At 38.6% G+C, this 22,363-nt stretch overlaps 1 protein-coding gene across 1 annotated transcript in view; it reads right to left on the reverse strand.

Annotated features, from left to right (window-relative positions):
• SLC4A10 (solute carrier family 4 member 10) overlaps positions 1–21,850 on the reverse strand; it is a 235,318-nt gene extending 213,468 nt beyond the window's left edge. The window contains exon 1 of the mRNA XM_023542892.2: positions 21,770–21,850. Within this exon, the coding sequence (XP_023398660.2) occupies positions 21,770–21,850 (81 nt within the window). The remainder of the gene's footprint in view (positions 1–21,769) is intronic.
• Between the last annotated feature and the right edge of the window lie 513 nt (positions 21,851–22,363).

Consider the following 22,363-nt stretch of genomic DNA (forward strand, 5'->3'; position numbering starts at 1 on the left):
GGTGTAACTCAAGAGGTCAGCAAAGTGAACATGCTTTTAAAAATTAAAGTGCTTTCCTTAGAATTTCATGGTACGGCAAGTTTTACAAAAAGCTTGAGAGTTTTATGAAGGAACAAACCTCTGCCTGCAGTTTATACATTTAAGTAGTTTTTAGGAAAAAAAAAAATAACCATTAAAATTCAATCATTCTTTCATTAATCATTCCTTCATCAAAAGTTAAGACTACTATTACCACTAATAAGAATAATAACCCGTTGCCATCAAGGCAATTCTGACTCATAGAAACCCTGTAGGACAGAGTAGAACTGCCCCATAGGGTTTCCAAAGAGCACCTGGTGGATTGAAATTGCTGACCTTTTGTTTAGCACCAAACTCTTAGCCACTGTGCCACCAGGGTTTCCTATAAGGATAAGAATAATAGCCATGACAATATTAGGTGTTTTGCAAATATCATCTCACTAAACCCTATGACATATTACCCCTACTTTACAAATGGGGAAGTAGGAGCTCAGAGGAGGTAAGTAACTTGCCCAATGTTATAAGACACATTCAAGGTTTTCAGTAAGCCAATGGTGGAACGAAAAATTTTGGTTTTCTGGTTGACATCTGAATGTAGCAATCATTAAACAATCCTAACTCTACCTTCTGATACTGTCAGTCCCTCAGCTATCTGGTTTTTCTCAACGCTGCTAACCAAAAAGTTGGTGGTTTGAACCCACCCAGCAGTTCTGCAGGAATAAAGACTTAGTGATAAAGATTACACCCTAGGAAACCCTACAGGGCAGTTCTGCTCTGTCACATGGGGTCACTCGGAGTCAAAATCCACTCGAAGCCAACTAATAACAATGACAACATGTTTGAGGCACTATATTAGTGTTGGCTTTAAAGAAATAAAAGGCACTGCCTTTGCCCTTAACTAATTTCATAGTCAAACAGAGGAAAATCAATGACTGCAATACAGCATGTATTATACTTCAATCAAGGTAAATAACTGAACCCAGAAGAACATAAGAAAAAGTATTTAATTCACTCAAGGAATTGGGGAATCTTCCAAAGAAGTGAGGCTTAATCTAAATAAACCATGAGGCATTAGAAAAAGTTAGCCAGGCAAAAACAAGGAGAAATGAGGGGCATTACAGGCAGGGGAAACAGCATTCAAGGCAGTTAGAAAGAGCCTATATCTACCTAACTAGTAAAATTTAGACTAAGTTTAGCTAAAAAAAAAACTAAAGATGACTAAATTTAAATGTTACTTCCTCAGGGAAGCTTTTATTGACAACCCCAAATCTGACAAGTTGCCTCTGTTTCAGACTCTCATGGCAGGCACCTCTGCTTTCATCTCCCTTTAGTTAAACTCTTCACACTTTCGATTAATATTTCACTGACTGTTTTCTCAGTAAGCACAAAAAGGTTCTGTCTATCTTGTCCACTGCTGAATCTCCAACATTTAGCAAAGAATAGATATTTAATAAGACATTGACTAAATGAATGAGTGATGAATATACATGTAGGGAAACTACAAAGGTTCAGTGCAGATGGAATAAGTAAAGGATGTATGCTGGAATGTGGCAGGAGATAAGACTGATATGCAATAAGGGTCTTATTTGCCGTGGTAAGAACTCTGACAAATATCTTGAAGGTAATGGAGACACTTTGAATGGTTTGCAGTAGGCAAGTGCCTGGTTCTGGTCTACATTTCAGAAAGAGTACTCTGGCAGCGGGGTGGTTGATCAATTGGCTTGAGAATGGGTGGGTGGAAGAAAAAGAAAGAGCAGTAAAGATATGATTACAATAGTCCAAGTGAGAAATAAATGTGAACCACACTAAGGCCAAGACAATGGGAAATGAAGATTTTGGACTCAAGAGAAAGAATCTACCTATCTTGGTGAGTAATTTGTTCTGAGATTGTGGTAAAGGTGTTGAAGATGGTCCTCAGGTCATCATGATAGAAAAGACAAAAGTGTTTTGAGGAGAAAATTGTGAATTTAATTTGAGACCTACGAAGTCTGAGATGTTTATAGAACAAATGAGCAAAGATGTCTAACAGGATGCAATGTCTAGAGCACAAGAGAGAGCTGTGCCATAGATCTGAAGTCATCAGCATATAAAGTAGCAGTTCTCAATCCTGGCTGCCCATCAGATTCACTTGGAAAATTATTTGAAAATATGAAGGCCTGGGTTCTATCTTCAGATACTTTATTTATTAATTCTGAGATAAGCTTGACCATCAACATTATTAAAAAAGATACACATGTGAATCTGGTAGTCACAACTGAGAAGCACTGATGGGTAATTTAAGTCATGGATAAGGATTAGACTAGTGTTTTTTAAATAGTGGTTGGCAACCCATTAAGGGAGACTGAGAAGAAATTATCAGAGAGATTATGATAATAATAATATTGTAGTTTATTGTGCACCTATGTCAAGAACTGTGCTAGTACTTTACATACATTATTGATAGGGTAAGGAAAACCAGACAGAAGAAGTATAATAAAAGTAGTCATAACTCTTCCATGAATTCGCCTACAGTAATTTCAGTTTACATTGATGTCTCTCTTCTCAATTTGGCATTTAAACCCACACACTGGTGTCCAGCCAATTCTGAGTCATAGAGACCCTAAAGGGCAGAGTAGAACTGCCCCATAAGGTTTCCAAGGCTATAAATCTTTAGAGAAGCAGTCTGACACACCTTTCTCCCGCAGAACAGCTGGTGGATCCAAACCACTGACCTTTTGTTTAGAAGAAGAGCACTTTAACCACTGTGCCACCAAGGATCCCTTATTTGGCATTCAGAACATACTAATTTTTAAGGAGCCCTGGTGGCAGTAACAGTCAAGAGCTTGGCTAGCAACCAAAATGTTGGTGGTTCAGAGAAAGACATGGCAATCTGCTTCTATAAAGATTACAGCCTAGGAAACCCTACCGGCAGTTCTGCTCTATCACGTAGGGTTGCTATGAGTCAAAAATTGACTCAAAGTCCCCTAACAACAACTTATATATAGCTGTATAATTCAGGTGTATATAACCTGAAGCATTATAAAACAGCAGTTAACAGCAAGAGCTTTAGAGAGAGGTTTCCAGTTTTGAGTACGATGTTGTCCTATTCTTTGCTGGCAATTTTGATTTTAGGCAAGTTACTTAATCTCTCTTTTAAAAACCCATTGCCCGTGGGGTGGATTTCAACTCATAGCAACCATATAGGACAGAGTGTAACTGCCCAGTAGAGCTTCCAGGGAGCGGCTGGTGCATTCGAACTGCCGACCTTTTGGTTAGCACCCCAGCTCTTAACCATGACATCAGGGCTCCAATCTCTCTTTGGGTATATGATACATACTTAAAGTATAACGTGTATATATACACACACATGTTATAGTTTATACATGTATATACATATACGTGTTTTTTTTTTAATATATATACACATACACAAACATGTGTGTAGGTATATGTATCTGGATTTGAATTGCCGACCTTTTGGTTAGCAGCTGAACTCTTAACCACTGCACTAGCAGGGCTCCATAGTATATTGGAGTTCCAACGCACCAGCTGCTCCACAGGAGAAAGATGTGGCAATGTGCTTCCATAAAAACCACAGCCTTGAAAACTCTATGGGGCAGTTCTACTCTGTCCTAGAGGGTCACTATGATTCAAAATCAACTTGACAGCAATGAGTTTGCTTTTTGTTTTGTTGCTGTTGTTATATATATAAATATATACATGGAAACCTGTAAACCTATCTGTCAGTTTGTCGTACTGTGGGGGCTTGTGTGTTGCTGTGATGCTGGAAGCTATGCCACCAGTATTCAAATAAAAGCAGGATCACCCATGGCGAACAAATTTCAGCTGAGCTTCCAGACTAAGACAGAGTAGGTAGAAAGGACCTGGCAGTGTACTTCTGAAAGGAATTAGCCAGTGAAAACTTTATGAATAGCAGTGAAACACTGTCTAATATAGTGCCAGAAGATGAGCCCCTCAAGTTGGAAGGCACTCAAAATACGACTGGGGAAGAGCTGCCTCCTCAAAGTAGAATTGGCCTTCATGATGTGGATGCAGTCAAGCTTCTGGGACCTTTATTTGCTGATGTAGCATGACTCAAAATGACAAGAACCAACTGCAAACATCCATTAATAATTGGAGCCTAGAATGTATGAAATATGAATCTAGGAAAATTGGAAATCATCAAAAATGAAACGGGGAGGCGGGGCCAAGATGGCGGACTAGGTGGATGCTACTGCGGATCCCTCTTGCAACAAAGACTCGGAAAAACAAGTGAATCTATCACATACATAACAATCTACAAAGTCTGAACAACAAACACAGATTTAGAGATGGAGAACGAACAAATACGGGGAGACAGCGATTGTTTTCAGAGCCAGGAGCCAGCGTACCAGTCAGGTGACCTTCGGAGCCCAATTTGGGGCAGAGCCCAGGGTGGCAGACGGCACAGACAAGGGGCCCAGCCCTAGCCCCCGAACTCATCCCGGGGGGGGGCGCAGCCGGTTCGCACGGGCGACGTGGTGGCGCAGCCGGTGGGAGAAGTCCACGGGAGGCAGTGACTGATCTTGGAGCGGGGAGAGCAGCGTCCCAGCCGGGGAGCCGTCCCGCCGGGATTTTGGCGGGCGCTGGCAGGGCGTGAGCCCGGGGTACAGCTCCATCACCCTGAATTGACCCCGGGGCGGTCCCAGCCAGTTCGTGTGGGCGGCGTGGCAGCACAGCCGATGGGAGAAGTCCCCGGGAGGCAGTGGCTGGTCTTGGAGCGGGGAGAGCGGCGTCCCAGCTGGGACGCCCAGTCGCGGCGCAGGCGCGGGGAGCTGCTCTGCTCTCCTGAGCTGACCCGGTGGGGGAGCCCACCCGGTTCGCGGGGGCGGCGCGCGACACAGCTGGCGGGACGGGGAGTCCCCAGGAGGCAGGGACTGATTTTGGAGTCGGGAGTGCACCATCCCAGTAGGGGAGCCTTAACCTTGGGGGTGGGGCTGACAACGGAGGATCTGACTGTGACGTCAGCGGGCCAGACCCCCCGGGGGCAATCTCCACACAGCCAGTACATATAGGCGATGTGCCCCGCGGAAATCTCAGATATAATAGTCATTCCAAGTAAGACAAGCAACTCTGGCTATATTCTGAGGTGCTACTCTCCTAGCTCTCTGATCCCTCCCCCACCCTCCCCAGGCTGCTCCATTAACATCCGAATAGCCTGAGCCAGAGGGAGAACTCTGATAGGGATCTGACTGCATTTTTTTTTAGCGGATTTTCTGGAAAAACTAGTTTCCCAGTGATGGCTCGGAGACAGCAGTCCATATCAAACCACATAAAGAAGCAGACCATGACAGCTTCTCCAACCCCTCAAACAAAAGAATCAAAATTTTTCCCAAATGAAGATACAATCCTGGAATTATCAGATACAGGATATAAAAAACTAATTTACAGAATGCTTAAAGACATCACAAATGAAATAAGGCAAACTGCAGAAAAAGCCAAGGAACACACTGATAAAACTGTTGAAGAACTCAAAAAGATTACTCAAGAACATAGTGGAAAAATTAATAAGTTGCAAGAATCCATAGAGAGACAGCATGTAGAAATCCAAAAGATTAACAATAAAATTACAGAATTAGACAACGCAATATGAAGTCAGAGGAGCAGACTCGAGCAATTAGAATGCAGACTGGGACATCTGGAGGACCAGGGAATCAACACCAACATAGCTGAAAAAAAATCAGGTAAAAGAATTTAAAAAAATGAAGAAACCCTAAGAATCATGTGGGACTCTATCTAGAAGGATAACCTGCGAGTGATTGGAGTCCCAGAACAGGGAGGGGGGACAGAAAACACAGACAAAATAGTTGAAGAACTCCTGACACAAAACTTCCCTGACATCATGAAAGACGAAAGGATATCTATCCAAGATGCTCATTGAACCCCATTTAAGATTGATCCAAAAAGAAAAACACCAAGACATATTATCATCAAACTTGCCAAAACCAAAGATAAACAGAAAATTTTAAAAGCAGCCAAGGAGAAAAGAAAGGTTTCCTTCAAGGGAGAATCAATAAGAATATGTTCAGACTACTCAGCAGAAACCATGCAGGCAAGAAGGGAATGGGACGACATATACAGAGCACTGAAGGAGAAAAACCGCCAACCAAGGATCATATATCCAGCAAAACTCTCTCTGAAATATGAAGGAGAAATTAAGATATTTACAGATAAACACAAGTTTAGAGAATTTGCAAAAACCAAACCAAAGCTACAAGAAATGCTAAAGGAGATTGGTCAGATAACCAATAATATCAGGTACCAGCACAATACAAGGTCACAAAACAGAACGTCCTGATATCAACTCAAATAGGGAAAGCACAAAAACAAACAAATTAAGAATAATTCTAAAAAATAAATAAATAAATAAAATAATACACATAACAGGGAATCATGGAAATCAATAGGTAAAAGATCACAATAATCAAAAAGAGGGACTAAATACAGGAGGCATTGAACTGCCAGATGGAGAGTGATACAAGGCGATATAGAACGATACAAGTTAGGTTTTTACTTAGAAAAATAAGGGTAAATAATAAGGTAACCACAAAAAGGAATATCAACTCCATAACTCAAGATAAAAGCCGAGAAAAACGTAACGACTCAACTAACATAAAGTCAAACACTATGAAAATGAGGATCTCACAATTTACTAAGAAAAACGTCTCAGCACAAAAAAGTATGTGGAAAAATGAAATGGCCAACAACACACATGAAAAGGCATCAAAATGACAGCACTAAAAACTTATTTATCTATAATTACGCTGAATGTAAATGGACTAAATGCACCAATAAAGAGACAGAGAGTCACGGACTGGATAAAGAAACATGAGCCATCTATATGCTGCCTACAAGAGACACACCTTAGACTTAGAGACACAAACAAACTAAAACTCAAAGGATGGAAAAAAATATATCAAGCAAACAATAAGCAAAAAAGAAGAGGAGTAGCAATATTAATTTCTGACAAAATAGACTTTAGACTTAAATCCACCACAAAGGATAAAGAAGGACACTATATAATGATAAAAGGGACAATTGACCAGGAAGACATAACCATATTAAATATTTATGCACCCAATGACAGGGCTACAAGATACATAAATCAAATTTTAACAGAATTGAAAAGTGAGATAGACACCTCCACAATTATAGTAGGACACTTCAACACACCACTTTCAGAGAAGGACAGGACATCCAGTAAGAAGCTCAATAGAGACACGGAAGACCTACTTACAACAATCAACCGACTTGACCTCATTGACTTATACAGAACTCTCCACCCAACTGCTGCAAAATATACTTTTTCTTCTAGTGCACATGGAACATTCTCTAGAATAGACCACATATTAGGTCATAAAACAAACCTTTGCAGAGTCCAAAACCTCGAAATATTACAAAGCATCTTCGCAGACCACAAGGCAATAAAAGTTTTCAATAACAGAAAAACAAGGGAAAAGAAATCAAATACTTGGAAACTGAACAATACTTGGAAACTGAAAAAAGACTGGGTTATAGAAGACATCAAGGAGGGAATAAGGAAATTCATAGAATGCAACGAGAATGAAAATACTTCCTATCAAAACCTCTGGGACACAGCAAAAGCAGTGCTCAGAGGCCAAGTTATATCGATAAATGCACACATACAAAAAGAAGAAAGAGCCAAAATCAGAGAACTGTCCCGACAACTTGAACAAATAGAAAGTGAGCAACAAAAGAACCCATCAGGCACCAGAAGAAAACAAATAATAAAAATTAGAGCGGAACTAAATGAATTAGAGAACAGAAAAACAATTGAAAGAATTAACAAAGCCAAAAGCTGGTTCTTTGAAAAAATTAACAAAATTGATAAACCATTGGCTAGACTGACTAAAGAAATACAGGAAAGGAAACAAATAACCCGAATAAGAAACGAGAAGGACCACATCACAACAGAACCAAATTAAATTAAAAGAATCATTTCAGATTACTACGAAAAATTGTACTCTAACAAATTTGAAAACCTAGAAGAAATGGATGAATTCCTGGAAAAACAGTACCTACCTAAACTAACACATTCAGAAGTAGAACAAGTAAATAGACCCATAACAAAAAAAGAGATTGAAACGGTAATCAAAAAACTTCCAACAAAAAAAAGCCCTGGCCCGGACGGCTTCACTGCAGAGTTCTACCAAACCTTCAGAGAAGACTTAACACCACTACTACTGAAGGTATTTCAAAGCATAGAAAAAGACGGAATACCACCCAAATCATTCTATGAAGCTACCATCACCCTGATACCAAAACCAGGTAAAGACATTACAAAAAAAGAAAATTATAGACCTATATCCCTCATGAACATAGATGCAAAAATCCTCAACAAAATTCTAGCCAATAGAATCCAACAACACATCAAAAAAATAATTCACCCTGATCAAGTGGGATTTATACCAGGTATGCAAAGCTGGTTTAATATCAGAAAAACCATTAATGTAATCCATCACATAAATAAAACAAAAGACAAAAACCACATGATCTTATCAATTGATGCAGAAAAGGCATTTGACAAAGTTCAACACCCATTTATGATAAAAACTCTTACCAAAATAGGAATTGAAGGAAAATTCCTCAACATAATAAAGGGCATCTATGCAAAGCCAACAGCCAATATCACTCTAAATGGAGAGAACCTGAAAGCATTTCCCTTGAGAACGGGAACCAGAGAAGGATGCCCTTTATCACCGCTGTTATTCAACATCGTACTTGAAGTCCTAGCCAGGGCAATTATGCTAGACAAAGAAATAAAGGGTATCCGGATGGGCAAGGAGGAAGTATAGCTATCACTATTTGCAGATGACATGATCTTATACACAGAAAACCCTAAGGAATCCTCCAGAAAACCACTGAAACTAATAGAAGAGTTTGGCAGAGTCTCAGGTTATAAAATAAACATACAAAAATCACTTGGATTCCTCTACATCAACAAAAAGAACACCGAAGAGGAAATAACCAAATCAATAACATTCACAGTAACTCCCAAGAAGATAAAATACTTAGGAATAAATCTTACCAAGGATGTAAAAGACCTATACAAAGAAAACTACAAAGCTCTACTACAAGAAATTCAAAAGGACATACTTAAGTGGAAAAACATACCCTGCTCATGGGTAGGAAGACTTAACATAGTAAAAATGTCTATTCTACCAAAAGCCATCTATACATATAACCCACTTCCGATCCAAATTCCAATGTCATATTTTAAGGGGATAGAGAAACAAATCACCAATTTCATATGGAAGGGAAAGAACCCCCGGATAAGCAAAGCATTACTGAAAAAGAAGAAGAAAGTGGGAGGCCTCACTCTACCTGACTTCAGAACCTATTATACAGCCACAGTAGTCAAAACAGCCTAGTACTGGTACAACAACAGGCACATAGACCAATGGAACAGAATTGAGAATCCAGATATAAATCCATCCATGTATGAGCAGCTGATATTTGACAAAGGACCAGTGTCAGTTAATTGGGGAAAAGATAGTCTTTTTAACAAATGGTGCTGGCATAACTGGATATCCATTTGCAAAAAAATGAAACAGGACCCATACCTCACACCATGCACAAAAACTAACTCCAAGTGGATCAAAGACCTAAACATAAAGACTAAAACGATAAAGATCATGGAAGAAAAAATACGGACAACCCTAGGAGCCCTAATACAAGGCATAAACAGAATACAAAACATTACCAAAAATGACGAAGAGAAACCAGATAACTGGGAGCTCCTAAAAATCAAACACCTATGCTCATCTAAAGACTTCACCAAAAGAGTAAAAAGACCACCTACAGACTGGGAAAGAATTTTCAGCTATGACATCTCCGACCAGCACCTGATCTCTAAAATCTACATGATTCTGTCAAAACTCAACCACAAAAAGACAAACAACCCAATCAAGAAGTGGGCAAAGGATATGAACACACATTTCACTAAAGAAGATATTCAGGCAGCCAACAGATACATGAGAAAATGCTCCCGATCATTAGTCATTAGAGAAATGCAAATTAAAACTACGATGAGATTCCATCTCACACCAACTAGACTGGCATTAATCCAAAAAACACAAAATAATAAATGTTGGAGAGGCTGCGGAGAGATTGGAACTCTCATACACTGCTGGTGGGAATGTAAAATGGTACAACCACTTTGGAAATCCATCTGGCGTTATCTTAAACAGTTAGAAATAGAACTACCATACAACCCAGAAATCCCACTCCTGGGAATATACCCTAGAGATACAAGAGCCTTCACACAAACAGATATATGCACACCCATGTTTATTGCAGCTCTGTTTACAATAGCAAAAAGCTGGAAGCAACCAAGGTGTCCATCAACAGGTGAATGGGTAAATAAATTGTGGTACATTCACACAATGGAATACTATGCATCGATGAAGAACAGTGACGAATCTCTGAAACATTTCATAACATGGAGGAACCTGGAAGGCATTATGCTGAGTGAAATGAGTCAGAGGCAAAAGGACAAATATTGTATAAGACCACTATTATAAGATCTTGAGAAATAGTATAAACTGAGAAGAACACATACTTTTGTGGTTACGAAGGGGGGAGGGAGGGAGGGAGAGAGAGGGTTTTTTATTGATTAATTAGTAGATAAGAACTGCTTTGGGTGAAGGGAAAGACAACTCTCAATACATGGAAGGTCAGCCCAATTGGACTGGACTAAAAGCAAAGAGGTTTCCGGGATAAAATGAATGCTTCAAAGGTCAGCGGAGCAGAGGCGGGGGTCTGGGGAACATGGTTTGAGGGGACTTCTAAGTCAATTGGCAAAATAATTCTATTATGAAAACATTCTGCATCCCACTTTGAAATGTGGCGTCTGGGGTCTTAAATGCAAACAAGCGGCCATCTAAGATGCATCAATTGGTCTCAACCCACCTGGAGCAAAGGAAAATGAAGAACACCAAGGTCACACGACAACTAAGAGCCCAAGAGACAGAAAGGGCCACATGAACCAGAGACCTACATCATCCTGAGACCAGAAGAACTAGTTGGTGCCCGGCCACAATCGATGACTGCCCTGTCAGGGAGCACAACAGAGAACTCCTGAGGGACCAGGAGATCAGTGGGATGTAGACCCCAAATTCTCATAAAAAGACCATACTTAATGGTCTGACTGAGACTAGAGAAATCCCGGCGGCAATGCTCCCCAGACCTTGTGTTGGCACAGGACAGGAACCATCCCCGAAGACAACTCATCAGACATGGAAGGGACTGGACAGTGGGTGGGAGAGAGCTGCTGATGAAGAGTGAGCTAATTAAATCAGGTGGACACTGGAGAGTGTGTGGGCAACTCTTGACTGGAGGGGGGATGGGAAGATAGAGAGAGAGGGAAGCTGGCAAAATTGGCACGAAACGAGGGACTGAAAGGGCTGACTCAATAGGGGGAGAGCAAGTGGGAGAAGGGAGTAAGATGTATGTAAACTTACATGTGACAGACTGATTGGATTTGTAAATGTTCACTTGAAGCTTAATAAAAGTTAATTAAAAAAAATGAAATGGAATGCATAAACATCAATATCCTAGGCATTAGTGAGCTGAAATGTACTGGTATTGGCCATTGCAAATCAGACAATCATATGGTCTACTATGCTGGGAATGACAACTTGAAGAGGAATGGCATCACATCCATTGTCAAAAAGAACATGTCAAGATCTATCCTGAAGTACAATGCTGTCAGTGACAGAATGATGTCCATATACCTACAAGGAAGACCAGTTAATACAACTATTATTCAAATTTACACACCAACCACTGAAGCCAAAAATGAAGAAATCAAAGATTTTTACCAACTTCTGCAGTGTGAAATTGATCAAACATGCAATCAGGATGCACTGGTAATTACTGGTGACTGGACTGCAAAAGTTGGAAACAAAGAAGAAGGATCCATAGTTGGAAAATATGGCCTTGGTGATAGAAACGATACAGGAGATTGAACGACGGAATTTTGCAAGACCAATGACTTCTTCATTGCAAATACCTTTTTCCACCGATATAAATGGTGGCTATACACTCGAACCTCACCAGATGGAATACACAGGAATCAAATCAACTACATCTGTGGAAAGAGATGATAGAAAAGCTCAACATCATCAGTCAGAACAAGGCCAGGGGCTGACTGCGGATCAGACCACCAGTTACTCCTATGCAAGTTCAAGCGGAAACTGAAGAAAATTAGAAAAAGTCGACGAGAGCCAAAGTACAACCTGGAGTATATCCCACCTGAATTTAGAGACCATCTCAAGAATAGACTTGACACGTTGAACACTAATGACATAAGACCAGACGAGTTGTGGAATGCCATCAAGGACATCATTCATGAAGAAAACAAGAGGTCATTAAAAAGACAGGAAAGAAAGAAAAGACCAAAACTGATGTCAAACAGACTCTGAAACTTGCTCTTGAATTTTGAGTAGCTAAAGCAAAAGGAAAAAATTATGAAGTAAAAGAGCTGAACAGAAGATTTCAAAGGGCAACTCAAGAAGGCAAAGTAAATTATTACGAAGACATGTGAAAAGACCTGGAAACAGAAAACCAAAAGGGAAGAACACACTCAGCATTTCTCAAGCTGAAAGAACTGAAGAAAAAATCAAGCCTTGAGTTCCTATACTGAAGGATTCTACAGGGAAAATATTAAAAGACTCAGGAAGCATCAAAAGAAGATGGAAGGAATACACAGAGTCACTGTACCAAAAAGAATTGGTCAACGTTCAACCATTTCAGTAAGTAACATATGATCAGGAACCAATGGTACTGAAGGAGTTCAAACTGCACTGAAAGCACTGACGTAAAACAAGGCTCCAGGAATTGACAGAATACCAGTTGAGATGTTTCAACAAATGGATGCAGCATTGGAAGTGCTGACTCATTTATGCCAAGAAATTTGGAAGACAGATACCTGGCCAACCGACTGGAAGAGATCCACATTTATGCCTATTCCCAAGAAAGGTGATCCACCCAAATGGAGAAACTAAGGAATAATATCACTAATATCACAAGCAAGCAAAATTTTGCTGGAGATCATTCAAAAGCAGCTGCAGCAGTATATCGACAGGGTACAGCCAGAAATTCAAGCCAGATTTAGAAGAGTACGTGGAACCAGGGATATCATTGCTGATGTCAGATGGATCCTGGCTGAAAGCAGAGAATACCAAAAAGATGTTTACCTGTGTTTTATGGACTATGCTAAGGCATTGGACTGTGTGGATCATAACAAATTATGGATAATTGTGGAGAATGAGAATTACAGTACACTTAATTGCGCTCATGAGGAATCTGTACGTGAATCAAGAGGCAGTAGTTCGAACAGAACAAGGGGATACTGCATGGTTTAAAATCAGGAAAGGTGTACATCAGGGTTGTATCTTTTCACCATACCTATTCAATCTGTGTGCTGAGCAAATAACCTGAGAAACTGGACTATAAGAAGAAGAACGGTGCATCAGGATTGGAGAAAAACTCATTAACAACCTGCGTTATGCAGATGACACAACCTTACTTGCTGAAAGTGAAGAGGACTTGAAGCACTTACTAACGATGATCAAATACCACATCCTTCATTATGGATTACACCTCAAACTTAAAGAAAACGAAAATCCTGACAACTGGACCAATAAGCAACATCATGATAAACAGAGAAGAGATTGAGTTTGCCAAGGATTTCATTTTACTTGGATTCACAATCAACATCCATGGAAGCAGCAGTCAAGAAATCAAAAGACACATTGCATTGGGCAAATTGGCTACAAGAGATCTCTTTAAAGTGTTAAAACAAAGATGTCACCTTGAAAACTAAGGTACGCCTGACCCAAGCCATGGTGTTTTTGATGGCCTCATATGCATGCAAAAGCTGGACAATAAATAAGGGAGACCGAAGAAGAATTCATGCCTTTGAATTGTGGTGTTGGCAAAGAATACTAAATATACTATGGACTGCCAAAAGAATGTACAAATCTGTCTTAGGAGAAGTGCAACTAGAGTGCTCCTTAGAAGCAAGGATGGTGAGACTTCTCATGTGCTTTGGACATGTTATCAGGAGGGATCAGTCCCTGGAGAAGGACATCATGCTTGGTAAAGTAGAGGGTCAGTGAAAAAGAGGAAGACCCTCAACGAGATGGACTGACACAGTGCCTATAACAATGGGCTGAAGCATAGCAACAATTGTGAGGATGGCGCAGGACTGGGCAGTGTTTTGTTCTGTTGTACACAGGGTCACTATGAGTTAGAACCAACTCGATGCCACCTAACTACAACAACAACAGGGAAACCCTGGTGGTGTAGTGGTTAAGAACTATGGGTGCTAACCAGAAAGTCGGCAGTTCGAATCCACCAGGGGCTCCTTGGAAACCCTATTCTGTCCTATAGGGTCACTGTGTGTCGGATTCGATTCAAGGACAACGGATTTTTTGGTATATATATATACATATATACCAAAAATCTCCTTGGAAACTCTATGGGGCAGTTCTACTCTGTCTTATAGGGTCGCTATGAGTCGGAATCGACTCGACAGCACTGGGTTTATACATATATATACAAATACTTTAAGCATATTATATTGAAGTTACTTGAGGGAATGTTTTATATCTTTTATAGCTTTTCTCCTCAACTTTGTTTAATACAGTATGGCAGAATAATAATACCAAAAAACCAAATCCATGGCTGTCGAGTCTATTCCAACTCAAGGCGACCCTATAGGAATAATAATAGTTAACATTTATTAAGCTAGGCACTGTTGCAAGCACTTTCCAGTTTCGGTTGCTGTTGAGCCGATTCCAACTCATTACCCCATGTGTGTCAGAGTAGAACTATGCTCCACAGGGTTTTCAGTCAGTTAGCACCACCCAGGAACTCTGCAAGCGCTTTACTTGTATTGATGCATTAAATTCTCATAACAGCTACAGAGGTTAGTATATTAGTATCCTTAGTTTACAGATGATAAAACTGAGGAAAAGAGAGATTAAGTAACTATCCTAAGATAAAAGTTGCCATTAAAGGGGAAGATGTAGAACCCAAACCAGGGGATCCAGTTCTAAAGCCCTAACTCTTAAATACCATTATACTACCTCTGCCATATTTGATGAGACACTCAATAAATTTTTATGAGATTGAATTGAATTTTAAATATAAAAAAATGGGTAAGAATAGATGGCATACATTTATATGCAGCACATTTTTCAATATACGCCCATCCCTCACTTATCAGAATGGTTAGGCTCCAAAGACCAAGTCATTATGCAAAAATTGGTGTTACGTGAAAATGGTGGATGACAACATCAGATCACAAAATGTAGGATGACTACATCATCACAAAACTGCCAAATTACATCATTACATAAATGCCAAATTACATCATTATATAACTTCCAAACCACTGAGAATCACAGCCCAGCCAAGTTGACACATAACCTTAACCTTCATAGCCACTGTTACTCTTGCCTCACACCTCAGTGTTCATTACTGCCAGATGTAAGTAGTTAATGCGTAAAATGGCTATTTCGCACATTAATGACATATGTCTAGCAGTAACGGGAGTAGATTTTTTACTGTTGTCATAAATGCAAAACGTCAGATAAAGAGATGGTAAATAAGTGAGAAGTAGGGATACTTCACTGGAGCCAGGTTCTATATTGCTTTTTAGAAAGAAGAGTTTGGTGAAGGAATATTCAGTTATCTTTTTAACATATTCCTCTTATAGTCCTGGACCATCATTTTTAAAAGGCTGCAAGTGAAGAAAGAATCACTTTTCCCTAAACATCTTTTATCTGCTTTTTTGAGAAATAAAACAATAAAAAGAAAGGAAATGTTTAAAAGTTTTAAAGCAACTCAAGGCTCAATGCTCTCCAAGTTTTCTCCCAGAAATGGATCTTTGATTCTAAAATAAGTTCTGAAAATATGTTAAACCCCTACCACAGGCATGACTCTTTCCCAGGCATTGTGACATCACAATTACTAATAAGAACAATCTCACAAGCATTTTTGGAAAATAGGGCTTTCAAATAATTGCAGACTTCTACAGGAAGAAGCAAATCATTTTCAATTATATGAGCCTTCTATTGGTCCAAAAGTAGAGTCAGAAGTGCACCTGTGTCTGGTTTCATTTTAACTTTCCCTTGTGGAATTCTAAGAGTTTTACTTGTGACACACTTTATAGGGATCATGTACTAAATGAGAGTACTAGGCTCCAATGTTTTCACAATTCCCATGCACGAATGACATCTTCCTGGGTCTGATGCCAAAAGTCACATCCCAGCTGTCATATCTAAAGGAAATCTGCTCTTGGATGTTACCCAGCTTTTTTACTAACCCCAGGCAATACTGAAATGCCTCTAGTGTATGGATAGAAGATTTAAAAGTGGTGTTAAAGGTATTAAGCAATGACAGCTACTTTATCATTTCTAAATGAACAAAGAGCAAGCTAAAACATCCAAGTGACTTCCATGATTAGAAATAACAATTTCTATTTCCAATTTTCTCTAAGGTAAAATCCTTTTCATCCAAAACTTCACCATAGTGACAGGAGTATTCATTGTCTTAAAATGACCCACTAGATTGTCCTTGGTCTAGGAAATGTCAAAAGCAAAGCCAAAGCTAAATCAGATTACCAACCAATAAAATAGAGTTTACATCAGGGACAAGCAGGAGGTCTCTTAGGATCTGAAATCTAGGACTTTCAAGTGGTTGGGGATAGGCTGAGAAATGCTCTCACATGCAATTTTGATAGGGAATTTTATTAAAATCTTTCATTTGTTTCTACCCCCTACTTGTCTACTAACTACTAAATCTACTCAGGAATTTAATTTCATTTTCAAAGTCTCAAGAGGGTTAGAGCTCTGAAAATGACTTCAAAATATAGGTACTGCTCTTTTGTTTTTTCTTTTAACTTTCCCCAGGAATAAGTAGAAATATTCACAGTTTAGAAATCGTAATCTAACATTTAAGACTCTACACTGTGTGGTCCCCACAAATCTTTCCGCTAGGCTATACTATTTGCTTTTTGTCTCCCTACCTTTACTCATGTTGTTTCCTCTCCTGAAACGGCCTTTCCCCATCTTGTCAGTCTTCAAGGCCTACCTCATATGTTAACTTTTTCATGCTTCCCTGATTTCCCAACTAGCCTGCCCTCTCATCTCCCCACTCAGCTTGAAGTATTCTGTCCACTAAACCTCAACAAAATAATTTGTACCTCTTTCATTTCTTTTTTAAAGCTCTGCGATGCTTACTTGTATTTAATGTTCGTGATCCACTATCTGCAACGTTCTACAGGCAGGGATCTACATTGGCTTTCGTACCCTTGGTCCGTACTGTACTTACTACCACGTTGTAGGTAGTTGTGTAGTTTGTTTGTTTTAGCAAATTTCATCATCCGGAAGTTCAGCTGGCCCTGTACTAATGTCTGGGAAAGAGCTCCAGGTTGAGAAAATTGCTCAAGAGAAGAGAATTGAATTTCAGAGATGTCACAAAATGTAACACTTAAGCATTTACATTTCATCCAAATATCAAATTACTCATTTGCACTTAGAATTTACTGACAATTTTTAAGCAGACAGATTTTTTTACATTTATAATCACCAGGGATTCAAAATTTTATATCCTATCAAATAGGGACTTGAATTGTTCTAGTCATATATACAGTATTGCATTCATAACCTATTTCATTTTAGTCCTTCATCTAGAATAAAAATACTAATTAAAACAGAATTTGTGTCAGTGAAATTTTTTGTCCTGGACATTTCTGACGCTTAATAAAATAGATCAGACCATTAAATCTAAACTATGTGACCTGCCCCTATTATTTTCTTTATATCTTGATTTTTACCCCTTAACTTTAATCTTAAACCATAACCAAGAAAGGCTTGACACTGCTAATAAAATTTGTCCAAACTTATAATAATCTTTCTGTCATGAATGAAGTTGTTTGTATAATATAGAAAAGCAAAGGACCTATACACATAGAATCCGAATACAGTAGACCTTTAAATCAGGCAAGTAAGCAGATGCAAAAAAAACTTTCAACGTAAAATGTTTTCATCAAGTCCCAATTCTTATTGTCAGCAAATTTAAAAATTTAATCAGAGGTAACACATTTTTCTTTGTATTTTTGTCACCAGCTTTATTTAAGTATAGCACATGCTTTTGGTTCCATTTCTTATTTAATAAGAGGAGTGAGGAAGAGGAACAAAACTAAACTGCATGACAACCCATATCAAAGCCTGCATAACATAGCCCATTCTAGCTCTTAGAATGTATATAATAATGTCTGTCAATAAATACCAACCAAACGAAACCTTCTGCCATTGAGTTGATTCCGACTCATGGTGAACCTATGGGACACAGTAGAACTGCCCCATAGGGTTTCTAAGGAGTGCCCAGTGAATCTGAACTGCTGACCTTTTGGTTAGCAGCTGTAGCTCTTAACCACTATGCCACCAGAGTTTCCGTCCATAAATACGGTGCTTGCTATATGCTAGGGACTCTTGTAAATGTTTTATAGACATTAACTCATTTAATTTTTACAACTCTTTGAGGTAGATAATATTGTTATCCCTATATTAATGAGGAAACTGAACCCCAGAATGGTTAAGTAACTTGCCCAAGATCATAAGGCTAGTAAGTGGTATAGCCAAGGTTTGAACCCAGTCACTAGGGCTCTAAACTCCATATGCTTAAAGACCATACTATAAGCCTCTTAGTTCAGCCAGCTGTTACAAACCTGAAGAAATTGCAAATCAACTTTCTATTGCTCTAATGAGATACCAGGTATGTTGGAGGCACTATTGGGCAACATCCCCCAGGTTGGGATTCTGGGAAAACAAGGACTTTGTATCTGCTCGACCCATCCCCCTGTGGCTTCAACCAGCATACTGGTGCGAAAAGAGTAGATAATAGTGCCTGGCTCTTAAGCAGCCAGCTAGCTAAGGCTACTTCCATAACTCCTCCCAGTCCCTTTTTTCAGAGCCTGAGGTGAATCCTATTTCCCTCATTTTATTCAAAAGACTCTCCTAAATAACCTAGTTAGCATCAGACAATCCCACACTCGCTACTCTTTATTTCCAAATGTAATCCCTATGAGATCAAAACCCCCTTCCCCAATATTTATCCAGGTCACCATGAGTGGGAATTGATTGGACTGCAGCTAACAAGAAGAAGCCTAGAATTAGAGTAGCTTGGCTGTCCCTATTTCGAGCTGATTTTTGTGGTCCCTGTTTTTGCCTCCTGACAGTGGAGTAGGTCCTCCTTCACTCTCAAAATAAACTGACAACTCTGTCTTATAAAACATCCAAAGCTATTTTCTTGATTCATAGTTTATAATGCCTTGGCACAACAAATTGGGTATACTAGGAGAATTTAATGCAGTTGTAATAAAAGTATGAAATGGTTTATCATATAATTTGCTCCGGCCTCTTATTTCTGTAATACTAAGAAACTTACATAAGAAAAAAAGAGTTGTATGTAACTCATTCCAGGCTTGAACATCAGTTTATAGATGGTTGTAGCACATCATCTTAGAAAAATCAGTTCAAAATGTAAGCATACCTCACTGTGCACATTTGCTCATAAGCTTACTGAGAGCAGGAAATATCTTTTCATTTTTCTGTATTCTCACAACATCAAATACTGTATCTTGCAAATGGTCACCTTTCATATAATGTTTATCAAATTGAAGAATTACTCAAACACTTTCTTATGGATAGCTTATCTTTAGAAACCTTTATGATGTGTAACGAAACGCAGGTATAAAATAGTACAACTGAGGCAACCATTGTAAAAAGGTGACCAGCCGTTACTGGAAAGGTTTACAACCAGTTTCACCACTCACAAGGTCAAGATCAGCTTGCAGCACAGGAACAAATGTTCACATTACATTTAAATGTCTGCTACAATCAACCAGTCTTTACTTTTTAATGTAATGTATTTTGATATGGAAACAAGAGAAATTTCTCTCCAATTTGTAACTGAAATGACAAGTCTAAGACAGTAGTTTTTTTCACCTTACAAAAATTATCTTCATTTAATTGACACTAAAAGAAATTAATCAAAAATCCTTATGGTTTATTTTTTTCTTTTGAAAAGGTCATAAATACAGTGAAAAATAACAAAATGCTGTGAAACCAATATCTAGAGGAATCCCAAAGCAATGCCAAGAAACAGAATGTACTCATGGTGACTAATACATGCAAATACTGGAAATAAATTCTAACAGATTAAACAGGTTTTGTAGGAACTGAAAGGTATATTCAAATCATTCCAAAGCTAATCAAGCTTAATAATATGGCAATCTTCCCTACTAATAAGAATATAAGCTGGCTAAGTAGCCTGAACAACATATAAATTGAAGCCAATATCAGTAGGTAGAATTCTTTCAATGTGTTTTTAATTAAAAAGGAGAACTGACCCCTTAACTGAATCAATTTACTGTTGCAGACTTTTACTTCAGTTCTTTGTTAGTATATTCATTTTTACTACCACATCATTTCACCCTGATGAGGCATTAAATTCTAATCATGCTACATAATCATGAAGACAAAACGATCTTTCTGTCGAGAAATGCAGAAACATTTTATCTCTTTTTGCTCATTTAATAGAGAGTATCTGGCCAAGTATCTGGCAAGTTCTCTAAAATTGGGGCAATGGTATGTGCAGTATAAAAAATATATATATTTCCTTCAAAATCTGAATGGCAAACACAGGTACAGTTTCCTGTTCAAGTACGTAATTCTGAGGACATGCTATAACAAACTGAAGTTAAGTGCATTATAACATGACAGGTAAACATATTTTAAAATAAACGGCAGAGTTTCAGGAGAAAATGGATATATACATTCAAATCCTTTGCTGTGATGATTCTCTACTCTTTGTAGTTAGCCTGTTTAATGTGGTCAGGTCTTTTCACTCTGAAAATGAAAGTAAGCAAATACCAAATCTCTCTGGGTCAAAAAATCTTAAACAAGCCTAAATGTCACACACTTTCTTTGTGCGAAACAGATTTATAGTCTGCTTTCATTTATAAGCAATGACTTAGCAGCTATCTATATTAAGAGCACCAAGACATTAATATTTCAATGTATTGGAGAAAGGATTTAAACCAGTGCCTTTTAAAACGACTCAGATACTGCGATATAAATTTCAGTAAATTAGCTTATATCCTCGGTACTGATAGACATAATTCTACTTATCAAACTTTTATAGCTATGTTACTGCACGTTGCGAAGGAAGCAACATCTATTTCCAGGCAGAAGAAATTCCAGGTAAAAAAAAAAAATTGCAATATGTCACAATCTATAAGCAGCTAGTTATGATATATCCTTATCAGTTTGATCAATGTATTCCACTTTCATCATTCTAAATAAAAGATAAAATAAAAGATGCAGTTCGAGTTTAGTCAGGCTTACTCTGGGAAAACCTGCAACATCCAAAGCCTTGCTTTTAATCATACACAAAGACTCTCTTCCCTTACTCTCCATGTCCCAAAAAAAGCTAAACACACACATACACACACACACTTCTAAAATTCATATTGTTTAGCTAGTGACGATTACTATAAATATTACTTGTTCAAATATCCTAAGGAAAATCTGACAATAAACAAGTACATTGATTAATATATTCTAAATGACTAATAACCAGAAAAAATCAACAACCCTACATTCTAAAATTATTATCATAATGCATGAGGTCATACCTGATGACTTAGAGATTGAAAAGGCTCACAGGTTCCAGACTGCATGACCTCTCTATTTCCAGAAACCCCCAAAGATTGCATTTCCTGTCTTACAAAAGATTGTCACAGCCATCTCTCTCAGCATCTTCAGGACTAGTGAAGAAAACATCAAACAGCAGATCTGTCCATCAGTATCTGTTTAAGCCATCATCAAGATATCAGATCTTATATACTGTTTATCGTTTCCCCTGTGCAGTTACTAACGCCCTGTAGTAAGGGAGGCTGACACAGTTGTATTTGCTGATGCTGCTAACGCTGTCTGAAAACAGTAAGCTTACTGCTCCGAGCAATTCTGCATCATCCAGGCAAAGAGGGAACCACATCCTTTAGGTTTCCCACTTCTGTTACTATAAAGATTCCACTTGCCAAGAACAGGTTGGTTTGTGTGTGTGAAGGGGAGGGAGAGGTTCTTTAAAAGTAAGCAATGTTCTATTTAATTAAGTATCTAACATATCTGTTACAAAGTCCATGTTAAAAGGTCAATTCTTAATTATTAGGCAGTTTTCTCCATATATGACTAAGCTTTAGTACAATGATTTTCAAGCAAAACTGTAC

This window comes from Loxodonta africana, chromosome 6, assembly GCF_030014295.1.
Source record: "Loxodonta africana isolate mLoxAfr1 chromosome 6, mLoxAfr1.hap2, whole genome shotgun sequence".
NCBI lineage: Eukaryota > Metazoa > Chordata > Mammalia > Proboscidea > Elephantidae > Loxodonta > Loxodonta africana.